General features: G+C 42.0%; 1 protein-coding gene and 1 long non-coding RNA gene across 8 annotated transcripts in view; both read right to left on the bottom strand.

Annotated features, from left to right (window-relative positions):
- Nucleotides 1-22,921, bottom strand: part of ralgapa1 (Ral GTPase activating protein catalytic subunit alpha 1) — a 137,758-nt gene extending 114,837 nt beyond the window's left edge. For 3 of the 7 annotated variants that reach the window (XM_079692207.1, XM_079692203.1, XM_079692206.1), the window contains exons 1-17: nucleotides 22,533-22,921; nucleotides 11,953-12,063; nucleotides 11,778-11,827; nucleotides 10,513-10,570; nucleotides 8,954-8,997; nucleotides 8,625-8,802; nucleotides 8,355-8,470; nucleotides 7,845-7,983; nucleotides 6,723-6,931; nucleotides 5,874-6,197; nucleotides 5,294-5,467; nucleotides 4,725-4,796; nucleotides 3,066-3,214; nucleotides 2,647-2,770; nucleotides 2,344-2,490; nucleotides 1,490-1,580; nucleotides 1,125-1,289 (exon numbers count right to left, since the gene is read on the bottom strand). In XM_079692207.1, the coding sequence (XP_079548333.1) occupies nucleotides 1,125-1,289; nucleotides 1,490-1,580; nucleotides 2,344-2,490; nucleotides 2,647-2,770; nucleotides 3,066-3,214; nucleotides 4,725-4,796; nucleotides 5,294-5,467; nucleotides 5,874-6,197; nucleotides 6,723-6,931; nucleotides 7,845-7,983; nucleotides 8,355-8,470; nucleotides 8,625-8,802; nucleotides 8,954-8,997; nucleotides 10,513-10,570; nucleotides 11,778-11,827; nucleotides 11,953-12,063; nucleotides 22,533-22,638 (2,257 nt within the window). In that variant the 5' untranslated portion in view covers nucleotides 22,639-22,921. Of the gene's footprint in view, nucleotides 1-1,124; nucleotides 1,290-1,489; nucleotides 1,581-2,343; nucleotides 2,491-2,646; nucleotides 2,771-3,065; nucleotides 3,215-4,724; nucleotides 4,797-5,293; nucleotides 5,468-5,873; nucleotides 6,198-6,722; nucleotides 6,932-7,844; nucleotides 7,984-8,354; nucleotides 8,471-8,624; nucleotides 8,803-8,953; nucleotides 8,998-9,771; nucleotides 9,923-10,512; nucleotides 10,571-11,777; nucleotides 11,828-11,952; nucleotides 12,064-22,532 lie in introns of all 7 variants that reach the window. The other 4 variants (XM_079692205.1, XM_079692204.1, XM_079692208.1 and 1 more) reach the window with 4 other exon arrangements.
- LOC307046067 lies at nucleotides 14,981-21,484 on the bottom strand. Its single transcript, XR_013810063.1, has 3 exons — nucleotides 17,876-21,484; nucleotides 17,123-17,170; nucleotides 14,981-16,927 (listed from the first exon to the last, which is right to left on the bottom strand). It is a non-coding gene; the product is annotated as an uncharacterized lncRNA (long non-coding RNA).
- Nucleotides 22,922-22,973: the final 52 nt, after the last annotated feature.

Genomic DNA, 22,973 nt, shown 5'->3' on the forward strand with positions numbered 1-22,973 from the left:
CCCACTGTTTGCTTACAGTCACAACAACATGATACCCTGCAAGTCTGACCAATTCTATGAAATATACGTTAGAAGTTCAATAGTCAACTGAAGAAGTGTGACAAAACAACTGCAGCTCTGCAGGCGTGGACTCATCTCCTACAGGAGGAGTTAGACTGTTAGACATGTTAGACTTTGATGCTGAAGCAAAGAAAGAAAAGCAGCAATTCTGCAGCCCTGACAGTATGCATACCTCATGTCCATTTTAGCAGGAGGATAAAAAAGTGCAGATGTCCCATCAAATAATAATAACTTTAGAAGGAGAAGCCTTCTTAAATACACTCAGGAAAGAAGGGCCACACGTGTGCCTGAACACTTGCACAGATCAGTGCCTGAGAGCACTAATAGTCGACCAAACATTAGTTAGCTAAAAAGGTCTTACTCAAGCAATTTGTCACTCATTTATTAGTCGAAGGAAAAGAAACGTCCTCTGAGCGTGTGCTTTGTCACGTTTGCTAGAAAACCACCCACACTTAATGTGGGAGCTACGCCTGGAACATTAAGGTATTATGTCAGGCAGGAAAACCATAGTGTGAGACCATTTGAACGTTTAAAGGGATGGTGACAAAAATGTGCCTTCCAGGTCTAGCTGTCGGAGCACACCTTCTTAAAAGCCGGCTTCCTTTGTGAACGAGACAAAGAACTCACTTATTCTTGACAACTCTTAGTTCTTTTTCATAATATGAGAAGAGTGGCATCGTAGGAAAAATTCAAGTTTTCATTCAATTTTGAGGGCTTAATGTGAATCGGCATCTTTTTTCAAACAAGTGTATTTCATTGATTACATGTTACTTGATTTAACTGTGTCCTTCCTGCTTGTTTCGACACACATTAGGAATCTATTCAAGCGATTCTGCCGTTTGTTTTGTCGCTAAAAGCTTGTGCCACGAGACTCAAATGGGCTATGTACGTGTAAAAGCCTTCCACTTTTATGCGAAGACAAAAATGTTATTAATATTCCGATTAAAAGCAAAGACTAGTCGATTAATGGCTTGAATTGACTGGTCGATGGCAGCCCTGATAGCACTTTCTTTCCTTTAATCTCCTCCGCAGAAGGTCAGAGGTGTGAGGGGAGATATACTGACCCACAGTCTTCTGGCGGACGATGCTCCGGGCCTTCTCGATGCCAGGTGACCCGGCGGTGGTGGCACTGCGCTGCCTCATGGCCGCCGCCTGCACCGGCTGGTCTCTGCTCCAGCCTTTGGAAAAGGAACGGTCCGGAATCTGCCGCTGACCCTCTGAGCCAATGCCTGGTGGAGGAGAATGGAGGGACTTCATTTCTCTATGCACACTAAGTGTTACATATGTAATGACATTTTACATCTTTCTGTAACTATGCACTGATATTGTGTGTAAAGAAAGTGTGTAATGTGCAGATGAGATTAGTAAACATTTACTAAAATACAGTACTTTGTTACATTGCACCACTGCTCTCTAATGACTTACTGACCTTTCCCTTTATGTTTCTTCTGTTTCTGTTCACTCAGTTTGTCCAGAGGCAGCTCATTCAGATCCACAGTGTAAAGGTTCCTGGCCAACACCTGACACACACACACACACACACACACACACACACACACACACACACACACACACACACACACACACACACACACACACACACACACACACACACACACACACACACACACACACACACACACACACACACACACACACACACACACACACACACACACACACACACACACACACACACACACACACACACACACACACACACACACACACACACTTCAATGTTACATTACTGATTCAGATGGCAGCAACAGAACTGGTGGGACTTTAACTGCTGCTCAAGGCAGAAAGCTTTCTCATGCAGAGGAAGAGTGTTTTCTTAGAGTAAACATTAACCAAAGCATGTGAGGAAAAAGGGAAAAAACAATGGTCAGGTCTGACTTTTTCCTCAGAGTTCTGACTTGAAACTGAATAAGAACAGAGCGCATGCCGTCACATGGGGCCGCCTGGAGACAAAGCGTTGCAGCTTCATTCCAGAGCGCCTCGCCTTTTAAAAAAGATATCTATTTGAACCTTCAGAAAAGCACTGTTGACGTCACTGTCTAAATTGGTGGAGAAGCTTGTTTTTGAGACAAAAATACAGAAAACCTGTTTGCTGTAGCATAGCAACCGGTAGTGTTGCTGCCGGTGAGTGTAAACTAAAGCTCTTTCAGACAACGTGTGAGAGCAAATATCTAATGAAATCGTATTTGTTTGATTAACTTATAACCATACTCAGTTTAGGCATACATCTGGAGGATAACATGGCCGAGACCACTGTAGTACCTTGGTGAGCGTTTCCATGGTGAGAGACCACTCAGTGACCAGCTCGTCCCAGCAGGTGAGAGAGGAGAGGACGGAGAGCAGGTCGTCCCACAGCTCTCTGCTGATGTACACGTTCAGATTCCCCTTGATCCACGCCACGATCAGCGTCTGAGCACAGGGGGGGGGTGAGAGGACAGAGAGCCTCATTAGGAAAGGCTGGAATCCAGCCTTCTACTCATTGAAACTCAATACAAGTCTTCTCGGCACAATTCAACCTAATTTACCTCAAAAACATGTTTTTATTTTTGGTAAAAATATGTGTACCTGAAAGATGGGTCCGGCCAGCCGGCCTGACAGCGTGTTGTTCTTCTTGACCTGGGGCATGATGGATGGAGGCCTTTTCATCACAGACTCCGTCACCCTCAGCATAACCAGTAACGCCTGCTCCCTGTAATCAAAGAACACTATTATTTAATATAAAGTCATGTAGATCCTTTCCTTACCTTCCCAGATTTCCCCCAATAAGATCACATTTTTTAAACGTATTTTAATCAAGACATGACATTTTTGTGTTGTCTTCCCTGTACAAGATTTTTTTTTAAAAGCGCAGGAACAGGGAAACAGGGAACCACCCCCTAAAACAGCGTTAAAAATACAAATGTATAGGAAAATACAAACAATAGCTCAAATGAAATGATGATGGAAAAGCAGGAGGTACATCATCTTTCAGGTATTTCTTTTACCATGTTTTCTGGTCCATGGTCTCGTGCATGACGAGGCTGCGGTAGATGTTCAGGACACGCTTGCACATGTCCACGTGCTCCTCCAGAAGGATCTTGATGTCGTTGGCTGGCTCCAGAAGGAACACGTTGGAGGAGTGGGTGATGAATACCTGAGAAGGAGACGAGATACTACAATTAGGAAATGTAACAACTTGACACCACAACGATGAGACTGTGTGTGTGTGTGTGTGTGTGTGTGTGTGTGTGTGTGTGTGTGTGTGTGTGTGTGTGTGTGTGTGTGTGTGTGTGTGTGTGTGTGGGCTGTCCCGAATACCAATTTCTTGGGCTCCGGATATTCGGTAGTAATCAGCAGCGAATATTCGGCCCGTGGGGAGGGGGGGCAGTAGTATGTCGGTGTATTCACGGCATTCATTTTGTTATTCAACAGTATTGTTGTTTTATAGTTATTTTTTAACGTAACCCATTTTGTGTTCTTTGAAATTGAAAAGGATATTGCATAGTGTTTGTTACTTTCGTTGCAGTTGTATATGTCTTAAGGCCCAGATACACCGGCCCGAAATCGGCAGTAAATGGGAGTCAGGCCGAACATGAGCGTGGGCACGCCCTATTCGGAGTGGTGTGCGCCGCACCGTTGGGTCTTTTCTGCCGACCTGACGACTTTTCTTGACGATTCAACATGTTGAATCGGCGTCGGGAACACAACCGGAAGTCGGACAAAGGGATAACACTGATTGGCTGTTCAGCTAGCGAATCAGTGCATGAGAAGCGTTAACGGAAGTGAGGGAGGTAAACAAATGATTTAACACAAGCGTGAGTCCAAGGGCTGCTAGCTCCAGTACCTCCCGTTCATCCTGCTCCTGTTCGTTCATGTTTTCAATGGACAAGAGTGAAAATGGAAAGAAAAACGCTATTTGTTGTTTGTTTATATCACGGAGTCTGTTCTTCTTCTCTGTCTTCCGGTTGTTGCCTCTTTTGAATGATGAATACACACTACCGCCGCCTGCTGGTAAGGAAAGTTATTGCCACTCACGCATGCACAGTTCATACGTGCTCGGCTCGGATTTGCGGTGTGTTCCAGTGCGCGAAGTCGGCAAATACGCAGGAGAGTCCGGCGACGCAACAGTCGGTGTCGGCGACTTCTCAGGTGACTGGCCGGTGTATCTGGGCCTTTAAGTGTAATTTGACTTGGCTTCCTATTTTGTATGGACATGCTTTTATTTTGAAGAAGAGTTAGCGCAGATGACAGGAAATTGTTGTTGCTATGGAAACAACATGACGAGATTAACGGAGAAAAGTAATATTTACATATAAAGACGGAGAAAGTAAATGATAACGTTTATGGTTAAGTGTTAGCACCCCCGAAGAGGCACAAGCTATTACGTTGATATTGGAGATTTCAATAAATAAAAAATACAAATTTAAACAGGGAAAAAACAAACAAAACGAATGACGAAATTGAAACCCGAATAGTACTCCAACGAACGAATATTCGGTTACAGCCCTAGTGTGTGTGTGTGTGTGTGTGTGTGTGTGTGTGTGTGTGTGTGTGTGTGTGTGTGTGTGTGTGTGTGTGTGTGTGTGTGTGTGTGCGTGCGTGCGTGCGTGCGTGCGTGCGTGAGTGCGTGAGTGCGTGCGTGCGTGCGTGTGTGAGGGACACACCTGTAGTGTGGTCTGAACTCCAGCATTGACGCTGTACTCCAGCAGTTCCTCATCCACTGCTCTGTTCATTCCCTGAGGGGGAAAGAAGAGAACACATTAAGATATAATGACCTGACCACATTCAGGCATCCACACACATTCTCTGTGAAACACATTTTCTATCTTACTAAATATATCATTTGTGAACAAATTATATTTAAAATTGGGACTGCACGCCACCTCCAGTGTTAATTCAAGAAATGTAAATGTAAAATATTTCTCGTTTTTGTCTTTCTCCGTCAACTAAAAGTGAGTCAATAAAAGAAGTGTAAGGTTAAATCTTAAACAGTAAGCTAAATGAACTTTGAGTATAGCTGGCACAGTTTTGCAAAGCAACTTTAATCCACAGTAAATATTCATACCATTTTCTTATTTCTTTTATTTTCTTAATAGCACTTTGAATCGCCACGTGCTGAAAAGTGCTATATAAATAAAATTGCCTGGCCTTGCCTGGCCTGGCCCGGCCTTATTGTTGTCCCCTTCCCCCTTCTCTCCCACCCCACTCTCCCAGACACACTAATACAACTCGCCTCGTCCTCCTTGTCTCCGAGCTGGGAGCCTGAGTCCAGGCTGCCAGTGGGGGGGTAGGGGCCCTCCTCCGGCTCCTTCATGAACACTGGCCTGCCCTCCATGGCGATCCACTCCTGGTAAACACGCACCACCTTACGCATCGCCGCAGCTTCACACATGGGGAGGAGGAAGGCCTATAGGTGGAGAAAGTAAGATGTGACTTAAATGTGGACATTCAATCCACCTGATCTACTGCAGCCATACGAGGACATATCTCAGAGCCCTTTGCTCAGCACTGCTTTGTAATCAGCTTTCATTTGCTATCTAATTAAATATGATACTATTTTCAATGTAACTTATTGTTATTATTTTTTTCCATCGTTTAAAACAAAAAATGTAAGGCATATGATAAGGCCTGTTTGGTTTTACTTGTATTTTTTGTAAAATATGAGTTTGTATTCTGAACGAAAAGACTTTGGACAAAAATATCTATAAGTAATAAGTGTTTACATTTCATTTAAATGTACTGCAGACACAAAATTTAAGATTGAAATCATAGGACCCTCCCCACTCCCTGAAAACGTTTTTTTTCTTCTTCACCTGTCTAAAGATCTCGGTGATGAAGTTGACGTTGGTTCTAGAGGAGGTCAGGACCCTCCTCACCACCTCCATGTCCGTGAGCTGCTCTTCATCCATGGAACAGAGCGAGGAGGAGCTGGGCTCCCTCTCCGTCAGTGTGGAGGTGTTGGAGTGGCTTTGTTCCACCTCGCACCCGGACCCCAGACCCCCGGACAGCCCCATGCTGCCCCCGCCCGGCCCAGACGAGCACCCGCTACTTTCCAGGTGGGCGTCCAATCGGAGCCCGCCTCCGCCGCAGTCCTCAGAGCTGCCTGCCGAGCGAGCCGCCAGTCCTGCTGCTGCACGCTGTGGGGGGGGGGGACAATACAGCGAATTATTTAATACCCTTTTCACCGAACATCACATGGATCTTTTACATTGGCAGTTTACACATAGTCGTTATTCTCAACAACAAGAAGTGAAGCCTTTAAAATAATGATGATCTAATATCACTGGAGGTACAACAATAAGTCAATCTAGAGTCAAACGTGTCTGTAAATACAGGAGAGGGAGAAGCAAAGCGTGTCATCAAAGCAAAAAGGGGCAACTTTGAAGAATATAAAATATAAAATCATATTCTGGATTTTTTAACACTTTTTTGTTAACTAGATAATTCCATATGTGTTCTTTCATAGTTTTGATGTCTTTAGTATTCATTAAAAAAGTAGAACAAAATGAAAATAAACGAAAACCATTGAATGAGAAGGTGTGTCCAAACGTTGGACTGGTACTCTATACAGGACCTTGATTCATCTGGGTCATTGGACATGTGCAGTGAACCGTTGTAGGCACATGCTTTATATCAGAAGAGTGTGTACAGTGTGTATGAACCTGTATGTTCTTGGGGACATTCTCCCCCTCTGTTCCCGGGATGTGTGTCTGCGCGTTGGGCCGCGGCTCCAGCCAGAAGGAAACCAGCCAGCGGATGAAGATGACCCGGGCCTGGAGGAAGCTCTCCTTGGTGCAGTACACCGTTTCCCCCCCGTCCTGCTCCCTGTGCACCACGCTGTAGTAAGGCTTAGGACGCATCGGGGGCACGTCTGTGGGGGGCAGGATCATCTTTAGTTATGCTGTCTATGGTTACAATAATACAACGACACTATTCAATGTGTTCCGATGCGCTGTGGATTTATAGTGTGCAGTCGTTTTGAAATATACAGGTTGTTTGAAGCGGATTTGTATGATGTACTAATTCATATTCAGTGTATTACCTGGAGTATAGGCCTATACAGATAATCAGATACAAAGGTGTAATAACAGTGAAACGTGTGTCACATGAGTATAAGAGGTATAACACGGGTGTAATATGGGAGAAACATGGTTGTAATACAGGCGTAATATCGTATCTCGGAAGATGCAGAGTGTAACTTCAATACAAATAGTAAATAATACATTTTCCAAAATATCTTCATGTGCTTAGAGATTTAGGGGGAATGAATTAAGTGTAGAATACAGTTCAAATATTTTAACAGCCAAATCTTTTGTGAGACAGTTTTTTCTTTCCAACAAGGATGGAAGTTGTTATCTATGCTCTCATCAAAGCCACCAGACTGAAAACTGTCATTTCATCTTGCAAAATAAGGGAGTTGCTGGCTTACCGCCTCATTGGGGTTAGTTAATTTGGTGTTATTCTGTGAAATGGTGAATCTGGACTAACCTTAGTCACACATTAACACAAACAAATTGTTTTATTTGAGCAGCGATAGACAATGAACCCCTTGAGTTTTACTATTTAAAATCACTGTATATTTCAATTGAGTTTGGTGGCTTTGAGGAGACTATATATATTGTTCCCCGTCAAACACAAAGACTGTATTGCTGCTTCACCACAAGGTAAAGTGTTGTCAATGTTCTGAATATAGCAAACACTTTAACTGTTATTGACATTAGTGCCTCAGACAACCCGAGTTCAAAGAAATATGAACTGTCCCTTTAAGAGCTAATGTAACTGACCCAGTATGGGGTTGTAAAGGCTGGTTTCCATGGCGAAGTTGGGAAAGATGTGAGGAAGGTAAAACTTCCTGAAGTGACCGAAGAGGAAGCTGAAGGCGCGTTCATGGTTGTCTTTGCAGCGCCACTCGAGAGACTTGGCCTGGTGGACAAACAGACACACACACACAGACAAACAAGCTTGTGTTATACAGAGACCATGACGCACACTAATCAGGGTCAAGCGGGAAGAGCACCATTGTTTTTGGAAAATAATGTTGTTATCAGTGTGTGTCTGTGTGCGTGATAGCAGCAGCAGGAAGAGGAAATACAGAAATAAAGTCAATAAGGGATGACATTAGTGTTAAAGGAGTTAGTGATACTAGTAAGAGATTAGAAGAATACTTCCCTCTACCATCAATATGATAAACATCAGTAAATAACAGACCTAATAACTGCTTTCCCTGTGTATTAGTAAGGCATTACAACATATTCAAAGGTGTAATTGGTGTTAGTAAGGAATGATGATAATACCTGGTTTACCATGTATTTAAGTAGCGCTTCTAAAAAGTAAGCGGTGAGGTCTTCCTGGTTCTTGTCACCTGACTGGGGGGGAACCAATGGGGTGATCTCTTCTGGGGTGACCTGAGCTGTAGGAGGGAAACGGGGTCACTTTATATGTATAATACAATGAATACTGCTGAATGTAAAGTCACATGTCTCTGTGTAGAATCAATGTATGGGGATGAAAATAGTGACCAGGATATCAACAATTCTTAGGAGCAGTAACAGACTTGCACTAACTCTCTGTTAGACTCAGCGGGGGGTTGATCAGAGTGTCCAGGGTGCGTGGGGTCCCGTGACAGAGTGGAGCCGGGAAACCAGGAATCAAACAGGCGAACATGCAGAGCTGCTCCCGCTCGGCATGACTCTGCAGCGCCTGCATCCACAGCAGGAACAGGCGCACGCCCTCACGACGGATCTGTAATGTAGACGAGAAGAAGATCCAGATTTGACTTGCAGCATTCACTCGTTCATTTTTTAGTAAGACTTTAAATTCAAAAGAGGCTGTACGAGTCGTCTGAGGAGGATGTAGGGGCTGTGACAGAGGTAATGACGGGTCAAAGGTGTACCTTCAAAGAATTCCCAGTGTGCAACAGCTTCTTGAGGATCAGCCCTGAAGAAAGAAACACGTCAGCATTAAATGACAGTAAAATGGCATAAAGCTAGCCAGCTCTAAAACCACCAAAAGCTCATTTTGCACACACTTTTGTTCTGGTGAAACCTCTGTGTTCAGTTGAATACTTGATTCTGATTGGCCAATACGACATACCAGAGGTTTGTTATTCTGTAATAGCAGACCACTGCTAAAGAGGATGCTGCGATCAAGGGACTAAGTGCAGTCATATCAATCCACGAAAAAGAGGTCTTGTCAATTTACATCAGCGGTGGCCCAAAAAAAATAATCTGAAAACTCAGTGGAATACTTTGAAATATTAGTTTTTATATTTGTGGAAAGCAGCTTTGGAATTATGATGGCTAAACTGTCCCAAGTAAAGAAAAAAAAAAAGTGCAAGTGAGAAGAGAGGTTAAAAGACAGAGAGCTGGACGTCAGAAAAGTAAACAGTAGAGGAAGACAGACAGGAAGTGAACAATAAAGGGAACACACTATGGGCTCTGGCAGTGTCTAAAGACTGGTTCATGGGAAATAAAATGGACAGACTTGGAAAGTTACACAAAACCTCAATCAGTGTTGCCAACATTTTAAGTAACGCTGCTGTCGCCCCAGTTCCAGTAGTTGGTACGCAGTAGAACAGACTATTTTTCTTAGCAGAAGCAACACAATAATCTTTAAACCAATGAAATCATTTAAAGTGGACCTATCATGCAAAATGCACTTTTGTACGTATTTATACATGAATATGTGTCCCCGGTGTTCCAGGGAACTCACCAAGTGTCAGAAAATACAACCCTCTTTCTTTTCCTCCGTACCCGAATCTTTTAAAAACGGGGCTACAATGAGCGGATACATATTCCATCCGACCCGACGTCAGCCCGGAATATTGGGCGTTGACGCTCCGCCTACATGGGCAACTCTCCACCTATCAGGGGAATGAGAGGTTGTGTGGCATGGTAACAGCATGGTAACAGCATGGTAACATGACACTCGTGCCTCGACCCCTGCATTTGCCACATAATCAGCCCTTGTGAAGACAGGGCTGGAATAGAGCAAATAGAGCTAAATGAGGCATGGCTAAAATGCATGATCTGTTTGGTATTTTGAAAAAAAAACTTCACAGACATGTTTTATATAGGTAAAGCCCTAAAATATATTATTCAAATATAGCATGATAGGTCCACTTTAAAATGAATATTGCAGGTCAAACAGTTCATGTCTTTAGCACATAGCTGTGTAATAAGCTTACATAAAACCCATACCAGCACTACTAATCCTTCGGGGGGTCGGGGAAGCTAAGCAACCCGGACAATAATATAACAAACATGCAGGATTACAGGACAACAACAGCGGCACTCTGTTTTCTTCTTCTGCAAAGTAGTTTAGGTTTGTATCTCACATTACATAATATGACCCAAAACTAGTTGACAGGGATCTGATCTGCAGCACACATTCAGTACAGGAGCTCATCTGTAGCGGGTTTGAAAGGGCTGTGGGTGCTTGTGTGCGAGTTACCGATGCTGTGGAACTGCCATCGGCTCTGGATACGCTCTGGCAGGAGCTGGAGGATTTTCTAGAGGAAAAGAAAGATTTTGATGCTAAGGACCATTTTTTTAAGATGACATTTTGTGCCTTTATTACAGAGACAGATTTGAAAGGGGAAGATGGAGAGGATGACTTCAGTGAATGGTCCCTGAGTCGGAATTGATCCTGTGCCCATTATGTAATGTGTTATGAGCGCATTGATTTATTGGTTGCAAAAAATCCATATTAATATATTTGAGTCAGTATAGGATGAAAAAGTATTATTACACGGCTTAGTTAAATACTTAATTCTGATTGGTCAATTTGTTGCATTGCTAACACCACAGTTGTTAGCAATGCAATGTTGCTACTAGAACTCACAATTTATAGTGCAAGCAATACGATGATTGTAAAATCAATAATATCATGTAATATCATTGATTTATACAGCTATGCTGCAGCTAGCTGGTAATTATATGGAAAAGAAACCCTCGTTGATTTCCCTATGATGACTGGATCACTGTAATTATTCCTTATTTCGTCATTGTAATGTTCTATTTTATTGTCCATCTTTTTCCTAACTAATGCCTCTCAGGGAAAACCTTGAATATTTTGTCCAAGTACTCACTGTACTAGCCCAGCCTTGTTTTGACTTGTGTGGGTGTTACGACCCGCCCTCTACTCCGTGGTAGTGGACAGAAAAGACAACACTGAGGGGAGCACGTAACAGTGGGGCCAAATGAAGGTCACACATACTGACTGTGCTATCTTATCCCGGCTACTCTACGCTCCACCACCCAGTCCAGTGTAGCTGAATGCCAGCGCTCTCAGTCTGAGGTCAGAGTCAGCTGGTGCTGTGGTACTGACCAACAGGAAGTTAGAAACACTTTCACAAGTCAGAGCTCCGTTCTGAAGTCATGTTGCCTCTTAGAAACAGTCTTCTCTGGATTTCTATTTTGAACACAGTCTACTAGGGGTGTCTCAAGCTCTCAAAACAGTCTTCACAACCATAGAATGGTGAAGTGATCACGTTTTTTTGTTGGCCTACCCATAAGTATTATACTATCATAGCAAGGCCTAAGCAGACACAACAGTAAAGGAATGTATCAATATTGCAGAAAAAGGATCTTTGGCTAACAAATGTTTATGACACTTACACTTTTATGTTTTTAGAAGTTTAAATGCAAACACCAGGAGTAAAGAGCTATGGTTAGGCTATAAAAAAACTACATCACAGTCACATAGAAATACTTTACCTCGAATATAAAGAGAATTGAGTCCAGTTCCTCCCTCTGAGACTTGTGACCTGAAACACACAGACTAGCTTGAGAACAAAGCACCGTGATCGAGTCTTAATAGCAACAGAACATTGCCTTACTTCTAAAAGCTAACCAATCAGAGTACATCGTGTTGAACGTGGGTAAAACGTACCTTTTTGTTTGAGGCTGACCTCAATGGTGACAAAGTTCTCGAAGAACACATAGTAGATATGCGAGTAGTTCAGGTCGAAGAACTGTTTCAGCTCGGACGGCTCTGCGTTCTCTGGGAAATCAGAGGGGAAATGAAGATGAAAACTAACAAACATTTAGTGAAAAACGCAGGATAGCACCAAGGTTAACTCCAAACTGCACATTCACTTTGATTCCTCAAGAATCTTTTTTAGTGCTGAAACGGACTCATTCCTCAGATCCGACTGTTAATTGAACATGCACATCACCCGCTAATGAGTCGTATCTAAAAATGAGTCTTATATAAAAATAAACATTACAAAATAAATCAAATTGACTCATACATGTCTCTCTTCCCTCTCATAGCTGTTTGCAGAAAATGAAATATAGCAAAAAACAGAGGAAAGGGAAACATAATTAAATATGACAAAAGTCTGATACTATTCGATCACTCTTATGACATCATTCTGACAATGTTCTGAAGCTATTATGACTTTAGTCTGACAGATATGTCTAATATGTAAGTAGTGTGATTCTAAAGTCATTACTTAAACCAGTTGAAGGCCCTTCTCTATCCATCTTTAGTCTAAATCATGGGTTTTCAAAGTGTGGGAAGGTGAGCCTCCCCTCAGAGAACATAAGAACAGCCACGTCCCCCCTCCCAATTATTATTGCTATTATTATTATTATTGCTATAATGCAGGGGCATTCAATTGCATTTCAAAGAGGTCCAGTAAGAGAATATGTCATTATGCTCTGTTTTCGCTGTCTACCTTTCGCTCTTTTGAGCACGCCATTTGAAATGACTCCGACTGTTTCTTATGGGCTCAGAACAGTCTCATAATACACACATGCACACAGAAGGATTCACACTTGTGTTTTTCAATGCACATACAAATATGTTCCATTTCATATACATGTAAATAAAATCCAAATACAGAAAAAAGTTTTACATATGTATTTTTGATCCTCACATTTGTTTTCCGTTTAAATCCCCTGCACCTGCAAACACAACCCGCTTTCTGTGCACGGATCGCTGTGCATTCGTGTGTGGGTTTTTTGAGACTCCCCTGACGGTCAGCCGATTTGTACTTGTAATTTTTTCTATCTATAGCCAATCAGATGTCTCCTCAATTCTAAGCCAATTCAATGAGCGCGCCCCCACGAGGGTAGATTTATTGCGTTCATGACGTAGCGCTTCATGTACGCATTTTGCGCAGTCCGGAGCTGACAGGTCCATGGAGCTAATCTCAGGACACCTCCACTCTCAGTACTTTGCCACTTTCCGAACAGGAAATGCACGCAAATACAAGCCTTTATATTATTGAGGTACAGCGCCACTTTCCGAACCATTGATGAATGCTTGTGTACACAAAAATGGCAGGCAAAACCGTTTTAAATGTGTGTTTCCTGCATGGCGAATACAGCTGCTTTATTTATGTCTGTATGAAGTTGTTGTGAGTGTGGAGGGAGCAGCTTCAGGTTAGCTTAGCCTAATCGATCAGTGCATTACGAAGCCAGTGCTAGACAGTGAACTGTCAACAGGGGGGAGCCCCGCCGGTCATTATCGGCCGATATTCACTCTTAATAGTTTGATCGGTGCTCTCTATAAAGGCCAATCAGGAGAGCTGGATCTGATCGATATGGACATAAACGCGAGTGAAGTATAACCGGACGCGAGAGAGAGATCAGATCAGCTGCTGAGTCTGTCGGAGACACGCAGCTCTGCATGATCACCTGAAGCTCCGCCCTCTGTTTAGCGAGCTGACCGGACTGCGCAAAATGCGTATATGAAGTGTCATGAACGCAATAAATCATACCCTCGTGGGGGCGCGCTCATGTGATTGGCTTAGAATGAAGGAGACATCTGATTGGCTATAGATAGACAAAATTACAAGTACGAATCGGGTGAGCGTCAGGGGAGTCTCAAAAAACCCACACACGAATGCACAGCGATCCGTGCATAGAAAGCGGTTTCTGTTTGCAGGTTCAGGGGTTTTAGACGGAAAACAAAAATGTGAGGATCAAAAATACATAAAACTTTTTTCTGTATTTGGATTTTATTTACATGTATATGAAACGGAACACATTTGTGTGTGCATTGAAAAACACAAGTGTGGATCCGGAAATACAAGTGTGAATCCTTCTGTGTGCATGTGTTTATTATGAGACTGTTCTGAGCCAATAGAGAACCGCAGTGACGCGTCATAAAACCCGGAAGTAAACTTCTTCCGGTTCCTTCGTCAAAAACCAATGCAATTTCTCCATAGGATTTTGGAAAATAGCTCGAAATAAGGTCTGTGGTTGAAACACATTTAAGAGAGGGATTACGTTTTGTTCAGCCGGATAATCTCCACATGTCAACCCTACTTTGAATCATAAATCTAGTCGCCAGAAGCAAAATGCTAACGTTATGCTATAGACGAACTACAAGCCAGTACAGCAGCAGGCTCGCACGACTCCAACGTCACGGCACTGAAACTGCACTTTGAACACTTTAAATATATTAACATTTTAAACTGTATACCCCGGTTATCTAGGCCCTTTTTGTTTTGTTTAATGTATACCACGTTTATCTAGGCCCTTTTCGTTTTGTTTTATGTATACATGTCACACTGGGGGAAACGATATTTTGAGATTTCTGGATGTATAACACATGTAGAATTTTTGACAATAAAGCTGACTGACTTTCTCGTGCTTGCATATTTTAACAAAGCTTTTCATTTTAGCCACACTGAATTTAACTAGAAGTCATGGCTGTGTCAATTACCAGTCTGATATCTTTTACAAAGATGACAAGAAGAGTGTAGATAGGAGAGAACCACTACAAGTCAGGACACGTAAAACAGTGCAGCCTAGATGAAGGTGTGCTTACCGGTGTTGTCAGGGCTTGCATTAGGGACAAGGTTTATAGTGTCGGTGAGTAGTGATAGCAAGAGTACCGTTAACCTAGAGTTAATTTATTCACATTAATTCCCATCAACAAATCCATTCTATTTGTCACATGAAATCTTTATTATCAAAAAAGGCAAGTTTATTTATATAGCACTTTTCAACACAAGTCAATTCAAAGTGCTTTACAAAAAATGAAAGACATTAAGAAAATAAAATAAACATTAAAAGAAAAAATACATGGATAAAAGTTACAGTGCAGTCTAAGATATGAATAGTTCAATTAAAAGCAGCGACAAAAAGAAAAGTCTTCAGCCTGGATTTAAAAGTAGTAAGAGTTGCAGCGGACCTGCAGGTTTCTGGGAGTTTGTTCCAGATATTTGGAGCATAATAACTAAACGCTGCTTTACCATGTTTAGTTCTGACTCTGGGGACAGAAAGCTGACCAGTCCCTGAAGACCTGAGAGATCTGGATGGTTCATCATTTAGCAGGAGGTCAGAAATGTATTTTGGTCCTAAACCATTCAGTGCTTTATAAACAGCAGCAGTATTTTGAAATCTATTCTTTGACACACAGGAAGCCAGTGTAAAGACTTCAGAACTGGAGTGATGTGATCCACTTTCTTAGTGTTGGTAAGGACTCGAGCAGCAGCGTTCTGAATCAGCTGAAGCTTTCTAATAGATTTTTTAGTGAGACCTGTGAAGACACCATTGCAGTAGTCCAGTCTACTGAAGATAAAAGCATGGACAAGTTTTTCCAAATCCTGCTGTGACATTCGTCTTTTAATCCTAGATATGTTCTTTAGGCGATAGTAAGCTGATTTAGTAACTGTTTTAATGTGACTGTTGAAACTCAGGTCAGAGTCCATGACTACACCTAGATTTCTGGCTTTATCTGTTGTTTTGAACATTGCAGACTGAAGCTCAGCGCTAACGTTTAAACGTCCTGCCTTGGCTCCAAAAACCATTACCTCAGTTTTATCTTTGTTTAATTGGAGAAAGTTCTGACACATCCAGCCATTGATTTGTTCAATGCACTTACTCACTGTTTGAATTGGAGCATAGTCTCCTGGTGAAATGGTTATGTAAATTTGTGTGTCATCCGCATAGCTATGGTAACTTATTTTGTTGTTTTTCATTATCTTAGCCAGTGGTAGCATGTAGACGTTAAAGAAAAGAGGCCCCAAGATTACAAATATTACACACCAGAAAACACAGAAATATGCATGAAATAAACATACAGTAGGCTATAAACAATTAAAGGGATAATTGGGAAGGCATTACAAATGTAAATATATTTTAAATAATAAAACAATCCCACCACCACAGGCATCTACAGGAGAAGAGGGAATTCTCTCCACAAAATGTGAATGCCCACGTGGAGAATGGAAATGCAGTCATGCGGCTGCATGAGCCATCTTTGCCATCCACAATTTCAGCTGCACTGACACCCCCTGTCAGTGGAAGAAGCCAAAGGCAGCTAAACGTATGCATTCAGTGGAGGAGCTATTTCCTCCAACCAATAACTAATTTAACCCGCTGACAAGAGAGCCCACCTCTGAAGATCGTGACTGGCTGAGGGGCAGACTCGGGGGCAGGTTTTCAGGAATTTCTTGTTTTCTCTCCCCCGAGCCAGAAGAGGAACACTGCAGCTTGGAAACACTTACTGTTCCTGAAATGATCAAATCTGTTGGGCATCAGGGACCTGAGGCAATTGTGGCAAGCATGGCATTGTCTGAAGAGCAACAGAGGGCAATTCAGGTGGCTATCACTGGTCAGCGAACCAACCCAAACTGGCATTTGTTCAGGAAAGGAAGGTTGACTGCCAGCAACTTTGGAGCTGTCCTGAGGTCAAAGCGTGTGACTGCTTCCCTTATTGCCAGGGTGCTAGGGCAACAACAGGCCCTTGATGGCGTTTTGTCTGTACAGTGGGGGACTATGAATGAATGTGAGGGCGTCAGGGCATTCACCACTGCAACCTACATGCAGGTCCATGAGTCAGGATTGTTGGGGGCATCTCCAGATGGTCTGGTAGGGTCTTCCGCTGTGCTGGAGATAAAGTGTCCCTACGGAGCCAGGGAAATGACAATTAGTGAAGCATTGCAAATCAAGGGCTTCTGTGTCAGTAAGGAAGGAGAAACATTCAGCCTGCATGAGGAACATCCTTACTGGCACCAAGTGCAAGGTCAGCTTCACCTCACTGCAAGAAAGAACAAGAAATACAACAATTGTGAATCGTTTTTAAATTTACATTTACTCGCCTTTGCAATGTTGTGGTTGTTAGAATGTTAGGTTTCCTGTCAGCTCGTCTGTTGGGAAGATATAAAATATTAGTTTGATGGAAGTCACACCGTCACATATAAGAGCATTAAGACATACAGTACATAGGCTAAAACAAAACAGCTAAAGATATAACCTTGCACTTTGATAAGTCTCGTGAACATTTTCACTATTTTGACATTTTTATAGATGAAAATTTAACTAAAGAAATAAATGGTAGATTAATCCATATTGAAAATAGGTGTAAGCTGCTACACTAATTATAATAGTTATATTTCTTAATTAAGATAAGATATTACTGTATTGATCCCAATTTGGGAAATGTTTGTGTTGCAGCAGCATAACAAGAAAAACAAAATATAAGTTATTATATATACAAAAGTATGTGAGGGATGGGATATTAAATTGATTATAAATGTAAAATGTACATGTGATTTTACGTCCAAGAGAAGCTATGGAGCAAAGAGTTCTCTGCCAGCCAGAGGTGATTTGTTATTAGTTCAATATGTCAAACTGATTTCTCTGACTACAATCTTTAGTTACATGGTGAAACGTTATGCTGCTTGTACTAATTAGACTTATCATATAAGCCACACAGGTTTTAATAGGATTTATTCATTATCTTTACTTATGTTGCGGTCTTTTCAGCAGCGCCATCTCTAAAACGGCGATACAGTCACTACCCATCATTTACATTACACCGTGACATGGACAAAAATGTAACGTCAGCTTACCTCATGGCACGAATCCAGACTCTCCTTTGGAAAACATTGGCCGGGAAACGATAGAACAAGCACGTTTCATGCGAAGACCTGTGGCTGCAACCCGGAGCAAAGCAACAAACCATTGCGTAGCTAACTAGTAGCGCTAGCTTTAGCTAACGTTAGCTAACGAAACAAACTGCCGAGTAAAATTGGAAAACACTGGTAATTAATTATTCTATAATTTGTAAAACTACGGTGTTAAAAACGACAATTTCAAAAATACAGATTCTAATGGTCAGATATAGATATACAGATACTAAAGATAGGCATGTACTTGCTTCCAACTAGAACACAGGGGAAAACAAACTTAGCGGGAGTGTTTACGTGTTAGGCGTAATGACGTACAACGGCCTCGACAATTTCTGTAGTCCTATTCAGCCACTCGGTAGCAACCATCGTTTTTCCGACACGTAAACTCTTCAAAAATCACCAGTGGGGTCACTGCTGATGTATTTAATGTCGTAGAACAAAACGTGATTTATCTCTTAAATTTGTGTCAACCACAGACCTTATTTCGAGCTATTTTCCAAAACCCTATGGAAAAAATTCATTGCTTTTTGACGAAGGAACCGGAAGTGCTTAAAATGCTAACTTACTTCTGGGTTTTTGGACGCGTCACTGCGGTTCTCTATAGTTTCTCTCTTCTTGTCTCGTCTCTGTGTTTGAATCTATCGTGCTGACTCATTGACTGCACCGATTTCATTGGCTTAGTAGCGTCACCTCCTTAAAACATTAAACAATAACTTTTAAAAACCTTTTTATCTTTATTTTTTTTAATTTCTTTTACATTTTTAACATTGTGGATGAATTCTTATATGCTCCCGGCAACACACTGAACGTCAACTTTGCCTCCTTATTACACTCACCCCTACTTTAGTGCGAACAATGAGTCTGCGTCTTTGATGCGCACAGGCGGATGATGCGGGGATGCAATGCACACAGGAATAAACGCAGATCATCCTCCTGCTACTGACCATGCTACAGATGTTATTGCAAAATCTACAGCTCCTCTACCACAACCATCAGCAACAAGTGGACATGGAGAACGACATGAACTACATGTTGCTAAATCCACCGTGGGGCATAAACAGAAGGGCAACCATGGCAACCATGCTCGGGGGTCTTCTTCGCTGCTTTTGGTGTATTTTGTGGCGGAAGTACAGCGCCACTTACAGGCCCAGCATATGTACTACAGCGTCTCCAGCGGGTCGAGCGACCTTGTGTGAAGGGACACGTTTATTGAGCCGTATCCGTGTGAACGGAAGACTTTTTTGATACCGAATTCTGTTAGTTTGTGTTTTTTTGCGTTCCCATGTAAATGGGGCCTAAATGATTTAAATGTAGAAGTATAAACACAGCTACAGTCTTGTAAAGACTGTATTTCTTAGGGATGCACGATATTGGTTTTTTGAAACCGATACCGATAACTTCCTGCTTCTCAAGACCGATACCGATAATAATATAATATATATATATTAAATGTACCTGTAGTTTTTGCACACCTGGTGGTAAAAAAAAGACTAGTAGTGAGCTAACGACATGAGCATTACTACTATGAACAAAACAAAGCCAAGAACAGTTTTGACTCTTCAAAGTGACCATATTTATTTTCCCAAATAAATATAATTGAGTCAATCAGTCAATGTCAATGACAATGTGTTTCCCTGAACAATGAGTGGTCCATATTCCGTCTATCCATCGATAGGTAAAAGCCCTGGTGCCTTTGCAGCTGGCTTTGGATTCATCGCTAGTTTAGCAGAGCAGGCGTCTTCGTACGCTTTTAACACACCATCGTAGCGATGGCAATGTTTCAGGTGACTGATCAGGTTGGAAGTATTATAGCTCATTGCCTTTTTCCCTCCTCGTGGAACTTCTGCATTGCATTTGTTAATACAAATAGCAAGCGAACTATCTAACTCTGAAACTTTGAAATAGTCCCATACTAACGACGACATGTTTGTTTACTGTCCTGGCTTCACGGCTGCACACCATTTACGTCACAGCCAGGCATGAGTTAGGGAGCGCTGGATTTTTGAAAAACTCCCCTCTTCCTAAATCACTAATACCACAGTACTGGCAAAACGGGAGGAGTCGAGTGAAAAACAAGCGCCCCTCATCTCAATCCACCCACACCGCAGTATTTTTTTCTTTTTTTTTTTAACCCAAAAAATATATTGTATATTATTGGGGCTATTAATACTTTTATCGGGTTTATCGGGATGACGTCATAATTCCTAATATCGGACCGATAATTATCGTGCACCACTAGTATTTCTGACTTCTCACCACAGGAAACATATACTTGAGCAACGTGACCTCACTGCAGCATCTAGGTTCTCTAAACACACTTGTGAAATGTCAAAGAATGACAAGTGTACATGGAGATAAAACACACACTAAATGCAACCACTATGATAGTTTAGAGTCAAAAGTCAAAGAAATACACATTAGGAAATAGACTATTAATATAAAAGTGAAATGTTTCACTTTTTATTTTACATTATATCGCACCCATGCACAATCAGGGCCTATAAACATGCATTAGAGGGAGGGGGTTGCCACACACTGTACTTGGTCGGATCGGGACTCAACCCGGCAACCCTCTGGTTCTCAAGTTACTGCCCTGCCCCACAAGCATGTAGCAGCACATCAGGCTATGCACTGACACACAGGTACACACACACACACACACACAATGAGCCCATCTGTGTCCTATGCCATACTGGTTGCCCTTGTACTCTTTTTCTCCACAGACTGACTTTTGTAACGCGACCACACGAGTGTGTTGGAGAGAAACTCAACACAGGGATTTTAGCCTTTGCAGACCATTTAAATGCACACAAACCTATAGAACACACTACAGGGAAGTGGAAACTCCAAAAGCATAATGAGGCCCTTTTCGGCAAAACAAGTTCCTTCAGAAACTTCAGGTAGGAACAGAAAGATTAACTCTGACTTATCATAATGGAAGTAAATGACTTTGTGATGTGATGGAGTTGACATGTAGGGTCAACTCTAAACCAGGCGAAAAAGCCTGTAAACAATACTTTCTTTTTAGACGATGATGAGATTATAACCTTCTATAGACATGTAGTCATGGTTTCCTGAACATATCTGTGCAAGCAGCAGCAGGGCCAAAAGGGTTTGGGGTCAGTTACTTAATAACCTGATTGCATCAAAGGGATTGCAAAAGGATGAAACAGCTTCTTGTTCAAACATTTGTTAAGAACAGGTATGAACTACTCAAAAAGTATCACTCTTTGTGCTCACTTCCTAAAATGGCAAAGGTTAACATTTTTCAGGAGAGGCTCTTGTGTCAGGTCATTTTAAATCTCTGAAGTGGCCTGGCTTCAGTTCTCCTCATCAGTGCTACAATTTTAAGTGACCATTTGCATTTATCTATAATGGTCTTCTGGCACCATGAAAAGTAAAACTGGGTTGTTAGATTTTGTTCAGCTGTCCGAGTTGTTTTACCTCCTCAAACAATGTGAGTGCAAGTGTTTGTCTTTTTCTGTGATTGTTATCAAGGTCTTGTTTTCCCTCTGGTGCACAGAGAGGGGCACACCCCTTGGACACACACACACACACACACACACACACACACACACACACACACACACACACACACACACACACACACACACACACACACACACACACACACACACACACACACACACACACACACACACACACACACACACACACACACACACACACACACACACACACACACACACACACACACACACACACACACACACACACACACACACACACACACACACACACACACACACCCCCCCTTTCCGGTCAGAGTTTGTTTGTGTGGGTGTGTACATGTGTGAAAGCAAAGGGTGTAACAGTGAAAGGTACACACACATAAATCACATAGGCACTCAAACAACCATTACTTATTCATACCCATCGCAACCTCCTTCATTCCATACAATCAAAACGCTACAATTAGTGTAGTGTTGTAACACATCTTAACACACTCAGTATTTCTAACTTTTAAATAGGCACGCCCCTGGAGAAATCACAACAAGCCATTATGAATAATAACCTAAATGTTTTTGCAGGCAGCTTCATAATCAAATGTTATCACCGGGTAATAAAAGCAATACATCCGATGTTCATCCATACAGAGACTATAAGCCAAACTTAATTAAAAAACCTGCCAATTTAATAGAGCTGTCACTTAGACAAGGTGTGGAGCACGCCTTTAAACCCTCCTATACCTCAATAGAGTCAGTTGACAGCGGATACACTTAGCCTTATTTACTTTTAAACATAATTTACTTTAAGTGTGTATACACAAAACTTAATACTGTCAAGGATAGTCGTTCTGATGAAGAAATAACAAGCAAAAACAATCATACATTTGGGATAAAAGTGAACAAATTACATGCAATGAACTACAGGTGTGGTGCTGAATTGATGCGTATACACTAAAAGATATCTGAAGCGGTTTTAAAGTTTGTTATATAAAGGCTGCCTCTCTGTTCATTGTAAGGCAACTTTAATTCCGTGAGTTTCGATGAGGTTTTGGTTTGGCATTCCCTGTATCCCCATATTGGCAGGTATAAGCTAACCTGTTCGCTGCTTAATTATTATTGTAACTTACCTATGACTATTCTGAGATGTTTCAGTCTTGTCAACACGTCCTTCTTTGGGTCCAACACTTTCTGTGTTGATTTTTTAACGTCCCCATGAGGCTTTTTGGAGAACATTCCTGGGGCAGGAGACACAAGAATGCGATAGTAGGGAGAAGCTAGCTGTGTAGCCGCTCAGACAGCTCGAGATAATCTGTAACTATACCGACAAACCCTCGCGCCTGGATGATGTATTAACGCTGCGAACTAGCAGCCCTCCGACACAGCGCGGAGTTTATCAACGGGTGAATTGACGTAGACGCATTGTGTTCATACTAAAACAGATATCTAAAACGTAGCAGGGCAAAGCATCCATCCATTGCACCTCCCTTCCACAACAGTCCGCAGCCTGAAGGCTAAACTAGCTGGTTAGCTACTTAGCTCTGCTGTTCAGTCGAAAACATCATGGCGGA

Source organism: Notothenia rossii (genome assembly GCF_949606895.1).
Source record: "Notothenia rossii genome assembly, chromosome: 7".
In the NCBI taxonomy this organism is placed as follows: Eukaryota; Metazoa; Chordata; class Actinopteri; order Perciformes; family Nototheniidae; genus Notothenia; species Notothenia rossii.